The sequence below is a fragment of the Solanum lycopersicum genome, chromosome 7, assembly GCF_036512215.1.
Source record: "Solanum lycopersicum chromosome 7, SLM_r2.1".
NCBI lineage: Eukaryota > Viridiplantae > Streptophyta > Magnoliopsida > Solanales > Solanaceae > Solanum > Solanum lycopersicum.
The window spans coordinates 65328277-65346930 of record NC_090806.1 but is presented as its reverse complement, the minus strand read 5'-3'; the positions used below and the strand labels follow the sequence as shown (position 1 = coordinate 65346930).

At 30.6% G+C, this 18654-nt stretch overlaps 3 protein-coding genes and 1 long non-coding RNA gene across 4 annotated transcripts; 3 read left to right on the top strand and 1 right to left on the bottom strand.

Moving 5' to 3' along the window:
- Positions 1 to 3076: 3076 nt before the first annotated feature.
- Positions 3077 to 6954, top strand: GH3-8 (protein GRETCHEN HAGEN 3-8). Its single transcript, XM_004243271.5, has 5 exons — positions 3077 to 3503; positions 3723 to 3824; positions 4550 to 4941; positions 5601 to 6050; positions 6331 to 6954. Exons 1-5 carry the CDS (start codon positions 3187 to 3189, stop codon positions 6870 to 6872), a joined length of 1803 nt encoding a protein of 600 aa, XP_004243319.2. The 5' UTR covers positions 3077 to 3186; the 3' UTR covers positions 6873 to 6954.
- Positions 6955 to 9119: 2165 nt separating this feature from the next.
- On the top strand, positions 9120 to 11139 carry LOC101260953 (uncharacterized). Its single transcript, XM_004243753.1, has 2 exons — positions 9120 to 9699; positions 10604 to 11139. Exons 1-2 carry the CDS (start codon positions 9120 to 9122, stop codon positions 11137 to 11139), a joined length of 1116 nt encoding a protein of 371 aa, XP_004243801.1.
- A 1331-nt stretch (positions 11140 to 12470) lies between these two features.
- On the top strand, positions 12471 to 14847 carry LOC138337146 (uncharacterized). Its single transcript, XR_011210572.1, has 2 exons — positions 12471 to 12586; positions 13543 to 14847. It is a non-coding gene; the product is annotated as an uncharacterized lncRNA (long non-coding RNA).
- A 2259-nt stretch (positions 14848 to 17106) lies between these two features.
- LOC101258570 (uncharacterized) lies at positions 17107 to 18223 on the bottom strand. The gene has a single exon (XM_004243272.5). It carries the CDS (start codon positions 18150 to 18152, stop codon positions 17286 to 17288), a length of 867 nt encoding a protein of 288 aa, XP_004243320.1. The 5' UTR covers positions 18153 to 18223; the 3' UTR covers positions 17107 to 17285.
- Between the last annotated feature and the right edge of the window lie 431 nt (positions 18224 to 18654).

Below are 18654 nucleotides of genomic sequence, written 5' to 3'. Positions count from 1 at the left end.
ATTGGAAATAGCTTCTTCTTTTTTCCCTTCAATTATTGCCATCTTTTTCCTTCCTTAATTAAATAAAGGTTGAATATAATATTCCATCTTCTCTTCAGAATTATTTGTTTATTTTTAGTTATTTTTAATTAATTATTTATTTTCACAAATTAAAAGATAACAATTATTTTTATCTATTTAATTTTAAATACTTATTTTATCTTTAGTGAAATTGTTTATAGCCACGTACGTTTCTATAATTCATTTTATATCACAAAATTTTAAAGTCTTCATTTATTTTTCAAATTTTATGTCGAGTCAAACTACCACACATAAAATGAAATGAATGAAGTAATATTGTTGAAATCTTTAATGAGTAAATTGATTTAGATATTTTAGCAATATATTAATAGCATTAAAAATGATATGCTCATTATATCAATTGTTATTTTCTTAATTGGCGTGTCAAGTAAAAAATAAACAAGTTAGTACAAACAAAGGAAATATTAAGGAACACCTACTTATCATTTTTAATACATAAAAATATATATTGTATTTCTTTTCATACTTATTTGTAGCACTATTACTTATTCTCAGGGACGACTCAACATATGTAAAGGTTTAAAGTAACTTTTTTTCATACTTAATTTTTTAATGTGTTTCAAAAATCTAAACAAACATAATATCTATTTATGTAAAATTTACTTTTCATACACATTTCAGATGCAAATTATTTACTTAATATTTTTATTTTGTCAATGGTTTCTTCATATATGTATTTTTTTCAATTATTAATTTAACATAAGAATTTCATCAATTCAACCTTTGAAAAACATTTTCACTAATATAATTATTATATGAACTATTGACATAATTCTATAAGTAATAAACAATAAACTTCAAATAAAAATAAGAGTTTTAGAATCATAAAATCAACTTCAAAATGTTGATAACTTGGTTCGCACCTTAATATGCTTGTTATAAAAAGAATAAATTATTGTAAATGTTAGCACATAATTAAGTGAGAAGGTAAACAATATTTCTTGATTTCTTCTATTTGAATGAAGTTAAAGAAAATATGTATATATAAAAAAATTTGTAAATAATTATTTTTAATCTTGATAAAAATTTGAAGCCTTTCTTTTTTTTTTTTACACTATATAGCCGCCCCTGCCTATTCTTCAAATCATTGATATGTTAATAATTATGAGCGAGTACATTAAATTTGTGACCTCAAAGTCTTTGGTAGTACACAATTATACACAATCAAGATGATTATGCAACTTCAATTTCTTTGAAGAATGAAATGAAACTTTTCGATTTTTTCTTTAGTGTTTGATATTTGTGTTAGAATTTGATTACTTCTGAATATACACTTAAAAGTCTCATATTAGGAATAAAGTGCTCCCTAACAAAGCAAATTTCGTATTCAAAAAGACTCAAATCTAAAATATCAAATTACAAATAAAAGAATACTCACCAACCATTCCATCACAATATGCGTCCATCACTACTTTGAAAAATATCCATTTTACTTATTAGACGTAAAATAATAAATAATAATTGGTCCCCTCTATGGACAACCACTTTTTAGTCTTTAACCTTAAACGTTATCTACTGTGCTAAATCACGAGCCTACTCAATACAAAGATAATATGCATGTGTACCAGGTTCATTTGATTTTTTACTTTTATTTTTTGTACAAGAAAAATAAATTTATGTGTAAAAATCTATTCATTTAAAAAATACAATTACAAACTTCCTATTTTTATTTACTTTGGGCTTAGGCCTACATAGATTTGATTTTTGGATTTTTCCCATTTCAATATGTGATTTCGCCTAAGGTGTAATGTGTATCCTTTTTTCAAAGGCTTGTCCTCCGTCAATTACATGGTCGTCACAAATTCATAAAATATTTGAGCTTATAAAATTTAAATCATGGATTCGATCGCCTCCATGGACACTTCTTTAATTTTCTTTTAAGTTCACCATTTAAGATTTATTGGTAAATAAAAATAGGAAGTTTTTGATATATATTTATATAGATAAACATCCTATTTTGACTTTCATTGATACGAATTATAATAAAAAATAAAAAAGACTTTTGAATCTTGTAATCTTTTTATTAAACATGTCGTTTACGTGTAAAGTTGAAATGAAAGAGTTGTGAAAAGGGATTTTTTTAAACAGAAAATAGGATAAACAAATTGAAACGAAGAAAATATATAACATATATAGCTGTTAAATTTATGATTCTTGGTCCCTACATCATATCTACTATAGATACTCTTATCTCCATCGAATTCCTAAAAGAAATGTGATGAAAGAAAAATTCTATGGTCCATAAAGAATTTGTACACATTTCTTTTAAAAGAGATACGGGGGTTGCTCTATTTTTGGATCATCAAATCACAATAATGCTTACAAAAATGATATTTCATAATGCATGTGGGCTGCATAATGCAGCAACTTGATACCCTATATATGTTTGTATTAATAATATAATTCTAGAAAAGGTAGATTATCGGAGTTTGAATAAATTATTTATTAATACATATATATAAATAAGATCAAAATCAAAATTATTGGATTCTGATAAACTCTGTAGGTAAAACTATAAGTTAATTTAATGTCCTTAACCGATGATGAAAACAGAATCAAGATTTCAACTAATAAGATGATTCAGATTATAAAAAAGTAAACATAGATTGAAGTAAAAAAAAGATTTAATATCAACTATATGTACGTTTTTCATTACCCCACGCACACCCTCATTTCGTTATTAGTTCATTTAGAAAAGAATAGCGTATTCTTATATTTTCATTGATAAGAAGTTTTTATATTTATAGTTATAGTAATATACAAATCTCCAACTCTTTATTATTGAATTTAGTGTCCAATCAAAACTATAATTTAAGTGAAACCTAAGTAATATCATCTTAATAGATGAAGTAAGTATAATTTTTCCAATATAAGTGAGACTTTAAAACTTTGATGTTGACAGCTAGCTTCTAAATAATAATTCTAATATAAACAGTTGTCGAGTCATGTGTAGTCAATTTTTAGAAAAGCCAAACAAATAATACAAATCATTTCCCAACAACAACAACATTATATTTATTATATAGTATATAGTTTTTTTTTTTTCTAACAACATTACATTACATATATACAATTTCTTCCTGCTGGCTGCATGCCTAGCAAAATATGACGAATATTAACTGTAAGGATAAAATAGAAACTGACATCATAGGATGGTTCGATGAAGTCGCCGACGATTCCGCCGTTGTTCAACGGCGGACGCTTCGGCGAATTCTTGAAATGAATCATGGTGTGGAGTATCTTAAGAAATGGATTGGAGATATTAAAATTGAAGAAATTGATGAAAATTTATTGGAGTCAACTTATGCTTCTTTAGTCCCTCTTGCTTCTCATGCAGATATTGAGCCTTTTACAAAGAGAATTGCTGATGGAGATACAACTCCTCTACTCACTCAACAACCCATTACAAATCTATCATTAAGGTGAGGGTTTCTTTTTTTATAGTACTTTTGTTTTTGTTTTTTTATAGTATTTTTGTTTACCTTAGTTTATACATGTTTAATTATGGAGCCTACTTTTGTGCCTTAATAATTTGGCTGCTACTAATTTGTTTCTTACACTAATAAGTAATTTTTTTTTTTTCAAATAAAAGTGGAAGTTTGTTTTAGTGATATTTTATTTGTTGTGGGAACTATGTTTAGTTCAGGAACCACAGATGGAAGACAAAAATTTGTGCCCTTTACCCACCATAGCTCTCAAACTACTCTTCAGATTTTCAAGTTGGCAGCAGCATATAGATCAAGGTATGATTTTTATTTTTATTTGGGAAAATACCCAAGTATCCCCTCGACTATGTCCGAAATCCCAGAGACACACTTATACTATACTAAGGTCCGACTACCCTCCTGAACTTATTTTATATGTAATTTTCTACCCCTTGTTAGCCTACGTGGCAATAGTTCGGAAAAAAAGTCAACCATCGTTGGTCCCACAAGATAGTGCCACGTAAGCTAAAAAGGGGTAAAAAATTATTAATAAAATAAGTTCAGGGGTAATAGAACCTTAGTATAATATAAGTGTGTCTCTGAGATTTCGAGCATAGGTTGAGGGGGTATTTGGGCATTATCCCTTCTTATTTTTTTACAAATTTTGGAGATTTTTAAGTTTTAGTGAAATTAAAAATAAGTGTTATCGAAACAAAAACTAATTTTTGGAAAGCTAAAAAAGACGAATACTTTTAATTTGGAAATTTTTGGTTAAGCGTAAATTGTTGTTCTAATATTGGCATAAAGTGTTTATATTAGAGAATTAAGATGTTTGGTCAAGCTTATAGGCAAAACATAAGTATTTTGAGTACTAGCAGAAAATGTTTTTTCGAGCGTGAAAATAATAACTTATCTATATAAACACTTTTAATATATTGATTTAACCCGAAGTAGATTGACCAAACAAAATCTTCTCATCATGAGTTAATTATTCTTAAATTTTACTGATTTTTGTATTAATTTTGCATGGTGGGGTGTCACAGGATATATCCAATAAGAAGAGGAGGAAGAATTCTTGAATTTATATATAGCAGCAAACAATGTAAAACAAAAGGAGGAATAATAGTAGGAACAGCCACAACACACTATTATGCTAGTGATGAATTCAAGATTAAACAACAGCAAACAAAGTCATTCACTTGTAGCCCTCAAGAAGTTATTTCATGTGGAGATTATAAACAATCAACATATTGTCACCTCCTTCTTGGCTTATATTTTTCACATGAAGTTGAATTTGTTACATCAGCTTTTGCTTATAGCATAGTTGAAGCATTTAGATCATTTGAAGAAATGTGGAAGGAATTGTGCCATGACATTAGGGAAGGTAGTCTTAGCTCAATAATCAACATTGATAAAGTCCGAAAATCTGTGTCAGGTATTGTTATTATCTCATCTAATAGTTTAAAGGGTGTATTTTTAATGACTTTTGTTATGTGTTGTGCGTACACCCTTGACCTTCACGTAACACGTAAAAAAATCTTTTTTTTTAAATATAACGAGTGACATTGAGATTTGAACAAAAGATCAACTAATTAGTTTGTAATGTTGTAGCATGTTAGACATCTTATCTAAAAGCTTGAACTTGTTGAAAAAAATACATTTTTATTTACTTCATTATATATATGTCTTCAACATACACCTCTTAACGTGCTACACTCTTTCTTCTTTGGCTTAGTACGTATTATTCTTTTAATAATGAGTGGCAGGGAGACTTGAACAGAAGATTCCTAGCCTGCTCTGATATCAATATTGAAGTGTAGATATATGATAATACTATATGATCATCTATAAGCTTATACTGTTAGAAAAAAATACATTTTTAAGTACTTCTTTAACCCCCATACATGCTACACTTTCATCTTTTCCCTAGCATGTAAAAATTCATTTTAATAATGAGCGACAATGAGAGTTAAATATTAAGATCTTATATGAATACTAAAGTATATATATACATTATTACGTCATCTAAAAATTTAAACTGTTAATACAAAAATAATACTACATTTTTTAATTACTTCTTCATGTCTTCAACAGGTATCACTCAGCCTAATCCAGAGTTGGCTTCGAGAATTGAATCAATTTGTGTGGAGCTAGAAAGGGCAGATTGGTTTAGCATAATCCCAAAATTATGGCCAAATGCTAAATATGTTTACTCAATAATGACAGGATCAATGATGCCATATTTAACAAAATTAAGACATTATGCTGGGGAATTACCTCTAGTGAGTGCTGATTATGGATCCACTGAGAGTTGGATTGGAGTTAATTTGGATCCATCTAATCCACCAGAAAAAGTTACTTTTGCAGTTGTACCAACTTTTTCTTACTTTGAGTTTATACCCCTTTATAAACACAAGTCAAATTATAATTACCAAAACGTAAATCTTAATTCAACAAATGATGATTACATAGAAGGTAATTCGGTGCCCTTGTGTCAAGTCAAGAGTGGACAACAATATGAAATCGTCATAACAACTTTTACAGGTACGTAAAATATATTAATTTTGTCAATTTTGATACTACATGCATGTAAATATTTCCATACATATCAGATTCAAAATTTAAAATTTCATTGTTTACTTGTGAAATTAGAGTCCCCTTGGGTACTAGGTGTCTTAACACCTTTACGGCTTGAATCTAAATTTAGTCAGATACTAAGTAGGGGAATAAACTAAAAAATTGGTTATGTTGACATATTAACAACTCATTTTATATATAACTAATTCCTATTTATTAAATTATATTATATTATTTCTACTTGCAGGTCTTTATAGATATAGATTAGGGGATGTGGTAGAAGTTGATGGTTTTTACAAGAAAACCCCTAAACTCAACTTCATATGCAGGAGAAATCTGATATTAGCAATAAACATCGATAAGAATACTGAAAAAGACCTCCAATTAGTAGTGGAGAGAGGCGCACGAATACTAAGCAAGGGCACAAGACGAGCCGAGCTAGTAGATTTCACGAGCCATGCAAACGTGACAAAGCAACCGGGTCACTATGTGATTTATTGGGAAATCAAAGGAGAAATCGATGAAAAGGTACTCGATGAGTGTTGTAGAGATATGGATGCTTCGTTTGTAGATCATGGTTATGTTGTGTCAAGAAGAACAAAATCCATTGGTCCATTAGAGTTATGCATTGTAGAGAGAGGCACTTTCAAGAAAATATTGGAATCTTACATAGGAAATGGGGCTGCATTGAGTCAATTCAAGACTCCTAGATGCACTAGCAACAAAGAGTTACTAAATATCCTCAATGTTTGTACCATTAAGAGGTTTTATAGCACAGCTTATGGGTAGTAAATTAGAATAATGTGGTGATTATGTATTCACGGTTCGTGATATCTTAATTTATGTGACATATTTTTATTTGTAATTTAAATAACTTGAATTTTAAAACCAACCACTTCTATCAATATAACCTAATGTATATATATAAAAAAATAAACGGCAAGTAAAAAAGAAAAATATAATTTAAGACATAGGAATTTTATATTGACATTTTTGAAGAAAAAATAAATTCCAATATAATATAATATTTGTGCTTTCTAAGTTAACATTTTTGCCACCCGACCCAACATGTGATTTGATAGCACGTAGACTTGAGCAATGTGGATTGGGTCAAATAGTAAAAAGCAAAAGTACTTTTTTTTATTTCTAATCTCTTAGCTACACTTTTAATATTTATTATTTTAGTTTGCTGTGAGGCTACTTTAGCAAAGAGAATGTAAACATAAAAAACAATGTTTTCTTAGTTCTTGTAATTTGAATGGCGTTAAAAGATAATAAAAGTACATATTATTCTTTTCAATAATTACATTTTATATTATACTTACTTGTTTTTAATAAAAATTTTAACTCATTACATACTTTTTCCAAAAAGAATTACAAAATCGTAATTTTAAAGGTCCATAAGTTTTGAGACAAATTAAGCTAGCGTTTGGCCATAGATTTTCAAATATTCTTGGCAAATATTATTTGTGTGAAAATTTAGGTGAAATTTCACCATGTGTTTGGCCATAAAATTTGGAAAATATATTTTACCTTTTTAGAAAAATATGATTTATACACACAAGTTTTAAAAACTATCAAAACTAACTAAAAGTTTGTATTACAAGTCAATTGAATGTTCGTTACAACAATAACAAATAGTGTCCATGAAAGCAATGTGATAATTTGGAGTGAGTGCAACAAGAATTATTCCATACATCGTGAAGTAGACGAAGCACATGACTTTGTTACCTAGAGCCAATTTTTAATAATTTTCATCAACAATCATATCACTATTTAATATTCACTAAATATTTCATCACTATTTTCGTGTTCACGTAAAAAATTATGTAATACAACGCAAACAACTACTATAGAGGGTGTTTTTGTAAAAGATAAAAGATTGGGGTAAAACTTTAATTTTTAAAATATCTCAAATAATGAGATTTGGCCCAAATACTAGAAAAAACTAGTATTTGGAAATTTGGGATATTTACCAAAAATATTTGTCAAATAATGGCAAATTGTATGGACAAACATTATTTGCCAAATTTTTCTCAAATATTATTTGAAAAATTTATGGTCAAACGGGTCCTAAATAGGGACATTTACTAAGCAAATGTTCTATATGAGATAATCGGTGAAAATTAGCGACTTTCGGATCTAAGAGGTCAAAAATTAATCTTGCAACTTCTTATTTCCAAAATGAAGCTAATATACATAATTTTTGAGTTTTGTATACATTATTTTGCGATAAAGTTATTTTACAGAGACAAATCGAGTGTAGTTTTATAATGTTAATATGTTTCTAGAGAGTAGTTTTTAGCCTTGCTAATCTTTTCGTATCAATTTATGTAAAGGTATTTGACTGGACACAATATTTAAAATAAAACGAAATTTTTTTAAAATTTGTATATAATAAGTCATATATGTAACTATAAATCATATTCCTTTGCGATTTCACTCCATTTTTTGAGCAAATGACAATTCCATAAACCAAAAACTAAAATATGACGAAAACTAATGTATAATTAAATAAACTTAGAAACAAGAAGATTTACCTAAACTATTAACTCATCGTTTGGTACAAATTACAATGAAAGCATATTCCATATATTTCATGGGATTAGTATAACAAGTTATTCCGAAATTAACTCATATCCAAAACAAACATGAAATAAAAGTTAATTATAAAATCTGTTCTCGAGATTATTATCCATATCTCCTGTGCTAATTTTCGTGGATAGAGAACCATGAATAAAATTACTATAAACTCTCCTTGTGCTATTGAAAATTTCAAGGTGTAGCACTAACTAAAAAACCTAGAACTAATCTAAGGCTTTTAACTTTCTAATAGAGATGAATTGCAAAGCATATATTATACGTTAATTACCATCCATAGCAACAAGAAGTTCATAGGAATAAACTAAAACAATGCAACAATTTTTTTGGCATTTTGCTTTGGCTCTTTCATATATATTTTAACCAATGTCACACTTAAAAAGGCTCCCCTTCTTCCAAGAAAAATAACCAAATATACATTTATTATTAGTTAACATGGGTTCGATTCCATCTCCATCACGAAACCCTAATCGATTATCTCAAGAAAATGATGATCAATATTATCGAATTTACGCCTCTTTTTGTGGAAAAGACTATACTCCTAACATGAACGTGTCGAATTGGATATCATGTTACCACCCTTCAACAAATTCCTGGCATCGACTCACTACAATTCCAGGCCTTCTCGAGAATCAAGTGATAAAAAGCTTTGCAATGGTTTCCATTGGCGAAACAATTTATGTAATAGGAGGACGACATTATTATAAAGCTTTTGGTGATGGACTTGACGATAATTATGTTCAAGAAACGAGGCTAGGAGGTGTACGTTCTTCAGTGTTTAAATATGATACGCGTGTGGATACTTGGTCAACTTGTGCACGTTTAATTACACCTAGGTATAATTTTGCGTGTACTTGTAAAGATGGTAAAATTTTTGTTGCGGGTGGACAAACAACGTTGGATAGTGCTGAAGGTACTTCTTCTGCTGAGATTTATGATCCTGTAAAAGATAAATGGGAATCATTACCAAATATGAGTACTTTGAGGTATAAGTCTGTTGCTGTGGCATGGCAAGGTAATGTTGACTAATTTTTCATATAAGCCTTTTTTTTTTGTTACACGTCTGGTATTTGGTGTTCGAAGTCTGCATTGGAGCTCCAACTGTATTCAGATCGTGCACTGTAGAATTCATTTGGGAGTGGCGCTCCCAACACGATTTTCTTCTTACCAAGGACTTATGAACTTACGATACAAGAAATAGACATAATACATAAATATGACCCTTAGTTTGACGCAGTTGGAAACTATGACCCTTAACATAGATATGCATAAGTAGGCACTTAAAATTGTATAAAATTGAACAAACTGAGACATTCATCTTACATGGCCCCCTATATAGAAACTTTGTGTCCTACGTGTATCATGTCATGTCGGACACATGTGTTTGTTCAATTTTATACAAGTTTAGGTGTCTACTTGTGTACGTCCAAAGTTAAGGGTCATAGTTGTCAACTGACGATAAGTTAAAGGATCAATCATTTGACTTGGTCTCAAGACTCTCAACTGACATTTATGCATGCAAATAGTCTTTTAAACTCGTATAAAATTGAGCAAATAGACATATTTGTGTCCAACGTGCGTCCTACATGACAATTTTATACATGTCCTACGTGTCATCTTACTTGTATATATTATTCTGCGTATAACGCATGTTTTTACTTGTTCAATTTTATACAAGTTTGAGTGTTCATTTCCTAAAATTGAAAAGCATAGATGTTAGCTGAAACCAATTTAAAGGACATATTTATGTATCATACCATGAAATATTTATACAATCAGATATACTTGTATGATCTGATAAATGGGGTCTAAAAAGGTGAAGTATATATATAAATATCTTAGTTATTCTTACTTTGTGTGAGATAAAAAAACAATTTTCGATAAACTACAACTGATTTATCTTTCTATTTTCTTAATAGGTAAAATTTATGTGGTGGGAGGATTTGCTAAAAGAGGAAATAGTGACAGCCAAGGACCATATATCATGGAAAGAAGTTCAGCTGAGCTGTACGATCCACGTCAGCAAAACTGGGAGTACGTGGCAAGAATGTGGGACCTAGATGTTCCACCTAATCAAATAGTAAATGTTGATGGAAAATTATTCAGTTCAGGTGATTGTTTAAAGGCATGGAAAGGACATATTGAAGCCTATGATGAAAATTTAAATATATGGAATATAGTGGATGGTTCAAATTCACCAATATCCACGTCAGATTACACGTTGGCAAAGTCACCACCTATGCAAAGAATATTTTGCACAATGGCACCTATTGGGACTCAGCTCTACTTCTTAGCTGGATACAGGATGCCAGCTGGCGAAACATCGATGACGAGGACTGAAGTACACGTGTTTGACACGTCAGCAATTGGTAATGGTTGGAGAGCTTTTGAACCAATAGAGGAAGAAGGAGAGAAGGAACTTTGTAGCCATTGTTGTGTTCTTAGAATTGATTAATTTACTTTTTTTTAAGAGAATTTTGAAGAAAATATATTTATATATATATAAATCGAATAAGTACTTATTTGAGTCGAGTATAAAGAAATTAACTACTGATATATATATATACATTGTTTCGAAAAAATTGGTTGTAGATCTTGTTATATATTGTTCATGTATGTAAAATTAATGAAACGTAATGCGTATAGTGGATCATTATTTGAATTTCGCTAGCGGAAAAATATCGGGATTGTATGAATAAAAAAACAAGTATAGAAAGAAAAATGAATAAACGTTTGATAATAAATTTAATTTTTGAGAAAATTATGCGGCTAAGCAAACGTATATTATTTAATTACTCATCATAGTTATAGTTTGTTATAACTATCACTTGCGACTAACATTATACATTAATTACGTGGGCTGACTTCGAGTTTGTATAATTAGTCATGTTTGTATATGTATAATTCGCCAAGATATACAAATAAATATGTATCAGATACAATTTTTTAACCTATATACATATACAATTCACCTCTCTCCCACTCTCTGCCCTCTCTCGCTCTCCTCTCTCTCATAATCTCGCTCGCCTCTCTCCTCTCTCTCAATCTCGCTTGCCATTTAAACAAATGTATATGTACAATATACAGTTATATACAATTATATATATACACAATTCACCTCTCTCCCACTTTCTGCCCTTTCTCGCTATCCTCTCTCCTCTCTCTCTAGATCTCGCTCACCTCTCTCTCCTCTCTCCCATTCTCGCTCGCCTCTCTCCTCCCTCTCCCAATCTCTCTTGTCATATATACAAATACATATGTATAAATATACAATTATCTAACCAATATACATATACAATTCGCCTTTCTCCCACTCTTTTCTCCCTCTCTCTCGCCTCTCTCCTTTCTCTCCCAGTCTTGCTCGCCCCTCTCCTCCATATAACATGTAGCTACAAATTGTAATTATCAAACTATAGCTATGGAGAGTAATTAATTATTTTTAAGTGGTTATATGTGAAAGTTTTCTATTTTTTCTTAAAGTAATATTTATTTACGTAAAAACGTTCAATTATAGCACAATTACTTCAAAGTCTTTCAAAAGCTAATGTTTTGAAATATTCTATGTAATGACCCACTAGTTCATTTTTGATAATTTCGAACTATTCATTGACTTTAGTTAATTAGTTGATGTGTAATTGTGGATAATTGAATTAATCGATAGTTAAAGGGTTAACGTGATCATTTATTAAAATCATATACAATTTGTTTCATATAATTAATTTTAGTTAATAAAATTTACCACTTTAAATACCTAATTATTTTATTTAAAAAAAAGAAATAAGGGCCAAAAACCCTAATATTGAAACTTGAAATAGATATTGACGGAAAAAGGAAAAGGGATAACTTTTCGAGGAGAACGTCACAACTCCCACACAATCAAAGTGGCGGCTAAATTGCATCAGGTAATTAAGAACATTTGAAACACTAAATTGAATTATAGAGGTTATATTATTATTATTAGTTTATTATTATAATGGGTTAGGAAAGAAAGTTGAGAATTTGAATGATGCAAAACCAAATTTGGTACCTATACGTGGACATAAAGATCTTGGTGGCCATAGTAATGATCGCCACATGTTGTAAAGTTATCATTATGACGGATTGATTATTTTGATTTATATTTTTATACAGTGGTTCATTGTTCAGATTAAGTAGCTATAACCTAATTTTTGGTTTCACAAACTGTTTTTAGTCATCCAATTATGATTCATATTTTTGATATATTAGTGTAAGTTATTAAGTAACAGGCATATTATATTATTGGGGTTGTAGTGTTTGAAAAGTTACGATTTAATTTTAGATTTGAAATTTAGGAAATATGAGATTTAATTTATTGATTGGAATCAAGACTTGAAAATTTTATCTATATCCTTATATTGGTAATTTTAGATATGCCCATATTATATTATTATTATAGAAATAAGTTGTGGAAAAATGGTTGTTAGCAGTGTCTTTGGAGAGAAAATATTAGTGGGAAAGTATGGCATAATAATTGTATGTTGGAGGCGTAATGATTGGCCATGTTGAATAGCTTTTAATTAATTATATATAGTATTACTCTCAACATAGGATATGTTTTCCTCCTTTGTTCGTCTGTCACTGGTTTCGTAACCAGTGGCCTCATATTTTAATAATTATAATTTAGTTAATGTATATATATATAATTAAAAAAAAATTGAAGTTGGATACATTAAGATATATATTAAGCATTAGATGTAGGGTATTATGTGAATACCATTGGAATTATGCTATTGAAAATAATTTGGGAACTTAATCCTAGGCTTGAAACTTGGGAACTTGATTATAGAGTTGGTCGTTGTTAGCTTTAAAATCTTATTGTGATTATTAATGTGAATAGATTGCTTTGAGTTGGAAGTTCAACGAAAGGGAAAGACTCAAGTCCCGGAGTGAGTTCTTGATTGATTGAGGCAAGTGAATTTCTAAACTCTTGTTAAGTGTATGAAATGCGTGTATGTCTTTGTGGTATATGTTAGGAGTAACGGGATTGGTGATGGGTTGACTTGTCCACATTGATTAATTCTAATGATGAAAAGAATGGGGATAACAAAAGGCAATGTGATTAATTGTTTATGTGTGTTGTGTTGAGAAAGGGTTGAAGGCTTCTTGAATCATTGTTGATGTAACTTCATGTTTGTGTGGTTGCGAACTGTGCGATGTTATGAAAATGGTCATCTCCTCATTATTTGTGTGAACTTGTCATCTGCATTATTCTGAGGCATTGGTTGTGACAAGTGTTATGTGCATTGAGAAAGAATGGGTACTTAAGAAGATGTACCATTTCGAGGGACGTATCGCGCGCCGCGATGGATACTATATTTCGAGGGACGTATCGCGCGCCGCGATGATTACTATTATCGAGGGTCGTGTTGTGCGTCGCGACAGATGCATGGATAGATATGTCCCCCTTGGGTCCCGGACTGAGAGACAACGGGTGTGTATCACTAGGTCAGACATCCATCATTATACTTGACATTGCATTCCATTGCATTGCACATACTTACCATTAGTGAACTTGATATCGTATTTTGCTGATCTTCTGATTGCTTTTCTACGGAACTTGTGATTGATCAATATTGAGCTTGTTATTGCGGATAGGTAATTTGTTGAAGTATTGTTGTTGAGGATATGTAATTTGTTGAAGTGTTGTTGTTGAGGATATGTAATTTGTCTAAGTGTTGTTGTTGAGCTAAGTGCTATGTAAACTGTGAGCTGTTAGGTTGGGTTGATTTTAATGCAGGTTGTAGTTGTGGAGGTTTGGTTGGGGGTGGTAGGAGTACCCGTATTTGATCCCCTTAGCTCGTGTTTAGACGTTTTATTTGCTGGGTACAGTGTGGTTTGGTACTCAACCCTTGCTACTATAAATTTTTTTGTAGGTTACTAGCCCGGACTTTGTAATATTTCCCATCTCCTTGTCTGAGGTTTCTTGGAGATTTGTCAGGTAGTTGTTTCCATCGCAGCAGACTTTCTTCTCCTTAATTATGATCTTGTTCTATTCTAGAAACAAGTTCATTTGAGACTTGAGTTTTTCTTTTGAATCAATTGTAATACTTTAGAGGCTTGTACACGTGACTACCAGGTTTTGGGGTTTTTATTAAGTTACTTATATTTTATTTCCGCATTTTATTGTAATGATTGAGTTTTAGGCTGACTTGTCTTGGTGGGATAAGACGAGGGTCATCACGCCCATTTTTGGATCGTGACATTCTATTTTTATAACAACCACCGCTTCAAAACTTATTCCACAATTTTTGGCCTTATATATGTTAGATGTTCCGTGGGGGAATATTTTCACAACATGCACGCATTAATAAACTATGATAATCCTAGTAAGCAGATGAAAGCATGCATTATTCCAAAATATAGTGTCACCTAAGGGGTAAAAATTAGTACTAGCTAACACCCTCTAGCAACAATGCTTACATCATACACTTTATCGTTTATTTTTACTTATCTACTTTAGTGTATCAAGAGAATATAATTTATTTTTCATATATTATTCTTATTTTTAAATTATATACATGAATTAATATGTATATTATGATAAAGGCGGAAATTATATTTTTTCTTCCCTCTTGTCCATTTCAAATTTCATGTAGGAGTACTATTTCATTGGGTTTTGTGAAGCGTGTGGATTACTAGTAGTGGAAGCAACTGTTCCCTTTAATTCTTTCGCCAATATAATCATTTCTTTGATTTTGATATAAAGTAATTTTTAATGGTAGTGTTTTTTATATGATGAAATTTAGTCGAATCATAAATTTTATTTTCTAACGCAAGAAGAATCTAAGACGATCCAACGGGAATCACCATTTATTGATGTGGACAAAGACGCTAAACATTAACTATGTCCTTTTTCCGCTAAACAACAATTGGATCAAATGAGATAATAAAAATTTAATTTGGTTTCGGGTGATATTTATGTTCTTTAATTTTAGATGTATATAAATAAATAGTTAAAACAAGTATAGAATCGAACAAATAGTTTATATGAAAATTTGTATCTTAAGTAGTGTCCTACGTGTATAATGGATTTATGTATCTGCTTGTTTAACTTTATATAAGTTTGAGTGTTTACTTATATATACTCAAAGTTAAATGACATATTTGTATATTTATATCTAAAAACTATGATGGTATGAATAGGGTTCATTAGGTTTAAATCAAAAAATTTCTTTATTGAACTTAACACAATTCGAATTTGAATTACTCGGACCCTACTACGATACCCGACCAGGATGCCAAATCAAAATAATTGGATCAATTGACGACAATCTAGTGTTGACCTATTATTTTCTTGTCCTTTTTGCAACACAAGTTAAAGTTTTCTTCCCTTCACATATCTTACAAGATTTTATGCATGAGCATGCAAAAAATGCAATATTCAAAGCATATTATATTAAAAAATAATAAACAAGAAATGCAATTTTATCAAGAAAAATTAGTAAGCCATTTAGATGAAAAAGAGTTCATCCCAAGGAGGGAACAGAAGCTGCATATTCACAAATCTCCATTTAAATGACAATCTCAATAACCTTTCACTAACACCAAAAGAACACTTTATTTCTTTTTCACATCAACACATGCCCTTAGCAAGTTAAGGGCGGAGCTAAAATTTTTGACTTTAACATAGTCGATAGTCAGCTATATCAAATTTCGCAACTGAATTCTAATATAAGTATAGTTTAATTAAAGTGGAGTAATTTTCTTAAATAGTCAATTACCCATGTTTGAAAAATTAATTAAGAATATCACTTATGTTTGTTTTAGGATTATAATATTACCCAACTTTATCTATTTTTTCTTAAATTGTACTTAGACACAAAAAATACATTATTTCTCTTCTACTAAGATGTTATGTCACATTTTTTAATTTATTATTAATATTTTTCTATTTCTTTTAAAGACCAGGGTGACTATCAACGAAAATTACTCATTAAATTGCTAGGTTTTGTTGAATCCATACTTAAACCTCTTAATTTTGTTGATACTCTAAGGAGTCATTTGATACGTACCTTAAATTATTCCGCGATCATAATTCTTGGTTTATTTAACCCTCCTAGAACTTGAGATAAAATATATAATCTCAAATTTGATGAAACTGTATGAGTAAGTATTTAGATTTAAACAAATGGTCGTCAATCAAATATAATAAAAATTTAATTCTTGAATATCTCATCTCAATTCAATCCAAGAAACCAAACGACCCTAAACATTATACTACTTGGTAAATATTAATTTTATATTCACTATTTCAAAGATATGGTATGAATAAGTTCAATTCAACAACCTATTGTAACATCCCCAAATTAACATAATTTTTTGTTCTTATTTTATCTTCAAGTTAATTAGTTACTTGTATCAATTATATTATGACATGAAAGACTTACGAAGCAAGTAAAAATCATGACAAATAATTATTTTTGAACAAAAATCAAATATGTCACACTTGAGAGTAATATCAAGTTAGTACCTTATATTTACAAAATTTGAAATTTTCCAACTCATAGTTTACCAAAATAGTGAAATACACCTTCTTTAAAGTCTTAAACGACGACGTTTTTGTCTTCTTCTTCCTTTAGCCTATAGAAAAATGAAGCATTCCATAGAAACCAGAGGATTTTCAAGTGATTCGCCGGTTACCGGCGAAACTTCTTCTTTGGGTTTTTCAGTTTTACTACTACTTACCTCATTCTCGGCGTTTCTCGCCGGCGATTGATTACCAGGTTTTTCTGCTTCACGCGCCGCCGGACTTCTGTTTCTCACATTCCGACGTGCATCCACCGTTCCACGTTTCGCCGGAGAATTTGACCGCCGAACCCCATTTTCGCTGGGACCTCGTCGGGGTCCATTTGGGGGTCCCACATTACGCCTTTGTTGCGGCATTCCCCTCCCCTGTACTCCCCTTGACGAAGCCGGCGACCTTCTTTTCTCCGGCGACGGCGCCGATCTTCCCGTCTGAGACCGAAAACTTCTCTCTCTAACTCCATTGAGATCTCCAGTGTTTTGCCTCTTCCTATGTACTCTAATCGGTGACCTCTGTGTTACTTCTCCATCTTCCTCTCTCTTCTCCGTCGCCGTCGCCGTCGTGGAATAGCTTTCAGTAAAGCTACACATCTCCGAAGGCTCTTCAGATACTTCCGGTTTCATCACAACCGTAGATTCAAACTTCATTTCCTCTCTGGGTTTAACAACAGCTGATTCAAACTTGATTTCATCTCTGGGTTTAACGACAGCCGTCGATTCAATTTTGACTTGAGGAAAGTCAGCTACTTTGTCGTCGATTAGGACTTCTGGTGGTGAGGGGTGGTGGGGTTTGGGAATGGGTGTTTCAGAAAGAACTTCTTTGACAGTTTCTTCCTCCGATGGTGGTGGATCTCGGCCGTTCACGGCGGAACACGGCGGCGACATGCGGTGGCGTTTTCTGGTGGAGCTAAAACAGCAGCCCATTTTAGAAAAATGGAAACTTTAGTGAATGAAATTGAATAAAGGTATAGTAAGACAGTAGACAAGAAAGGCCAAATATAGAGGCAAAAAAAAAAAGGTCCTATTACTTTACTTTTTTTCACTTTTTTATTTTTTTAATAATTTTTTAAATAAATTGTTGAAATTAGCAAAAGTTTAGTAGTACTCATATCACTAATATTATTATTTTATTTAATGAAAATAATTTACTCTATAATTTAGAGCAAATAGAAATTGACTAAAGGTCTGTTTAGATTAGTTGATTGTAAAGAGTTGTTATAAGTATTGAATAGTACTTTCAAGTGTTGAAATAGATTTAATAAATAAATAATTAATAATTTTAATAGAAATACTGACATTGATAATTAATTGATAACAAGTAATAAAAATGGTTGTTGGTAAAAAGTTATGACAAAGGTACTTCTTATTTAAAATATTTTTTAAAAATTTTACAAGAAATAAAACAAATTTAATGGAGTAGTATCTT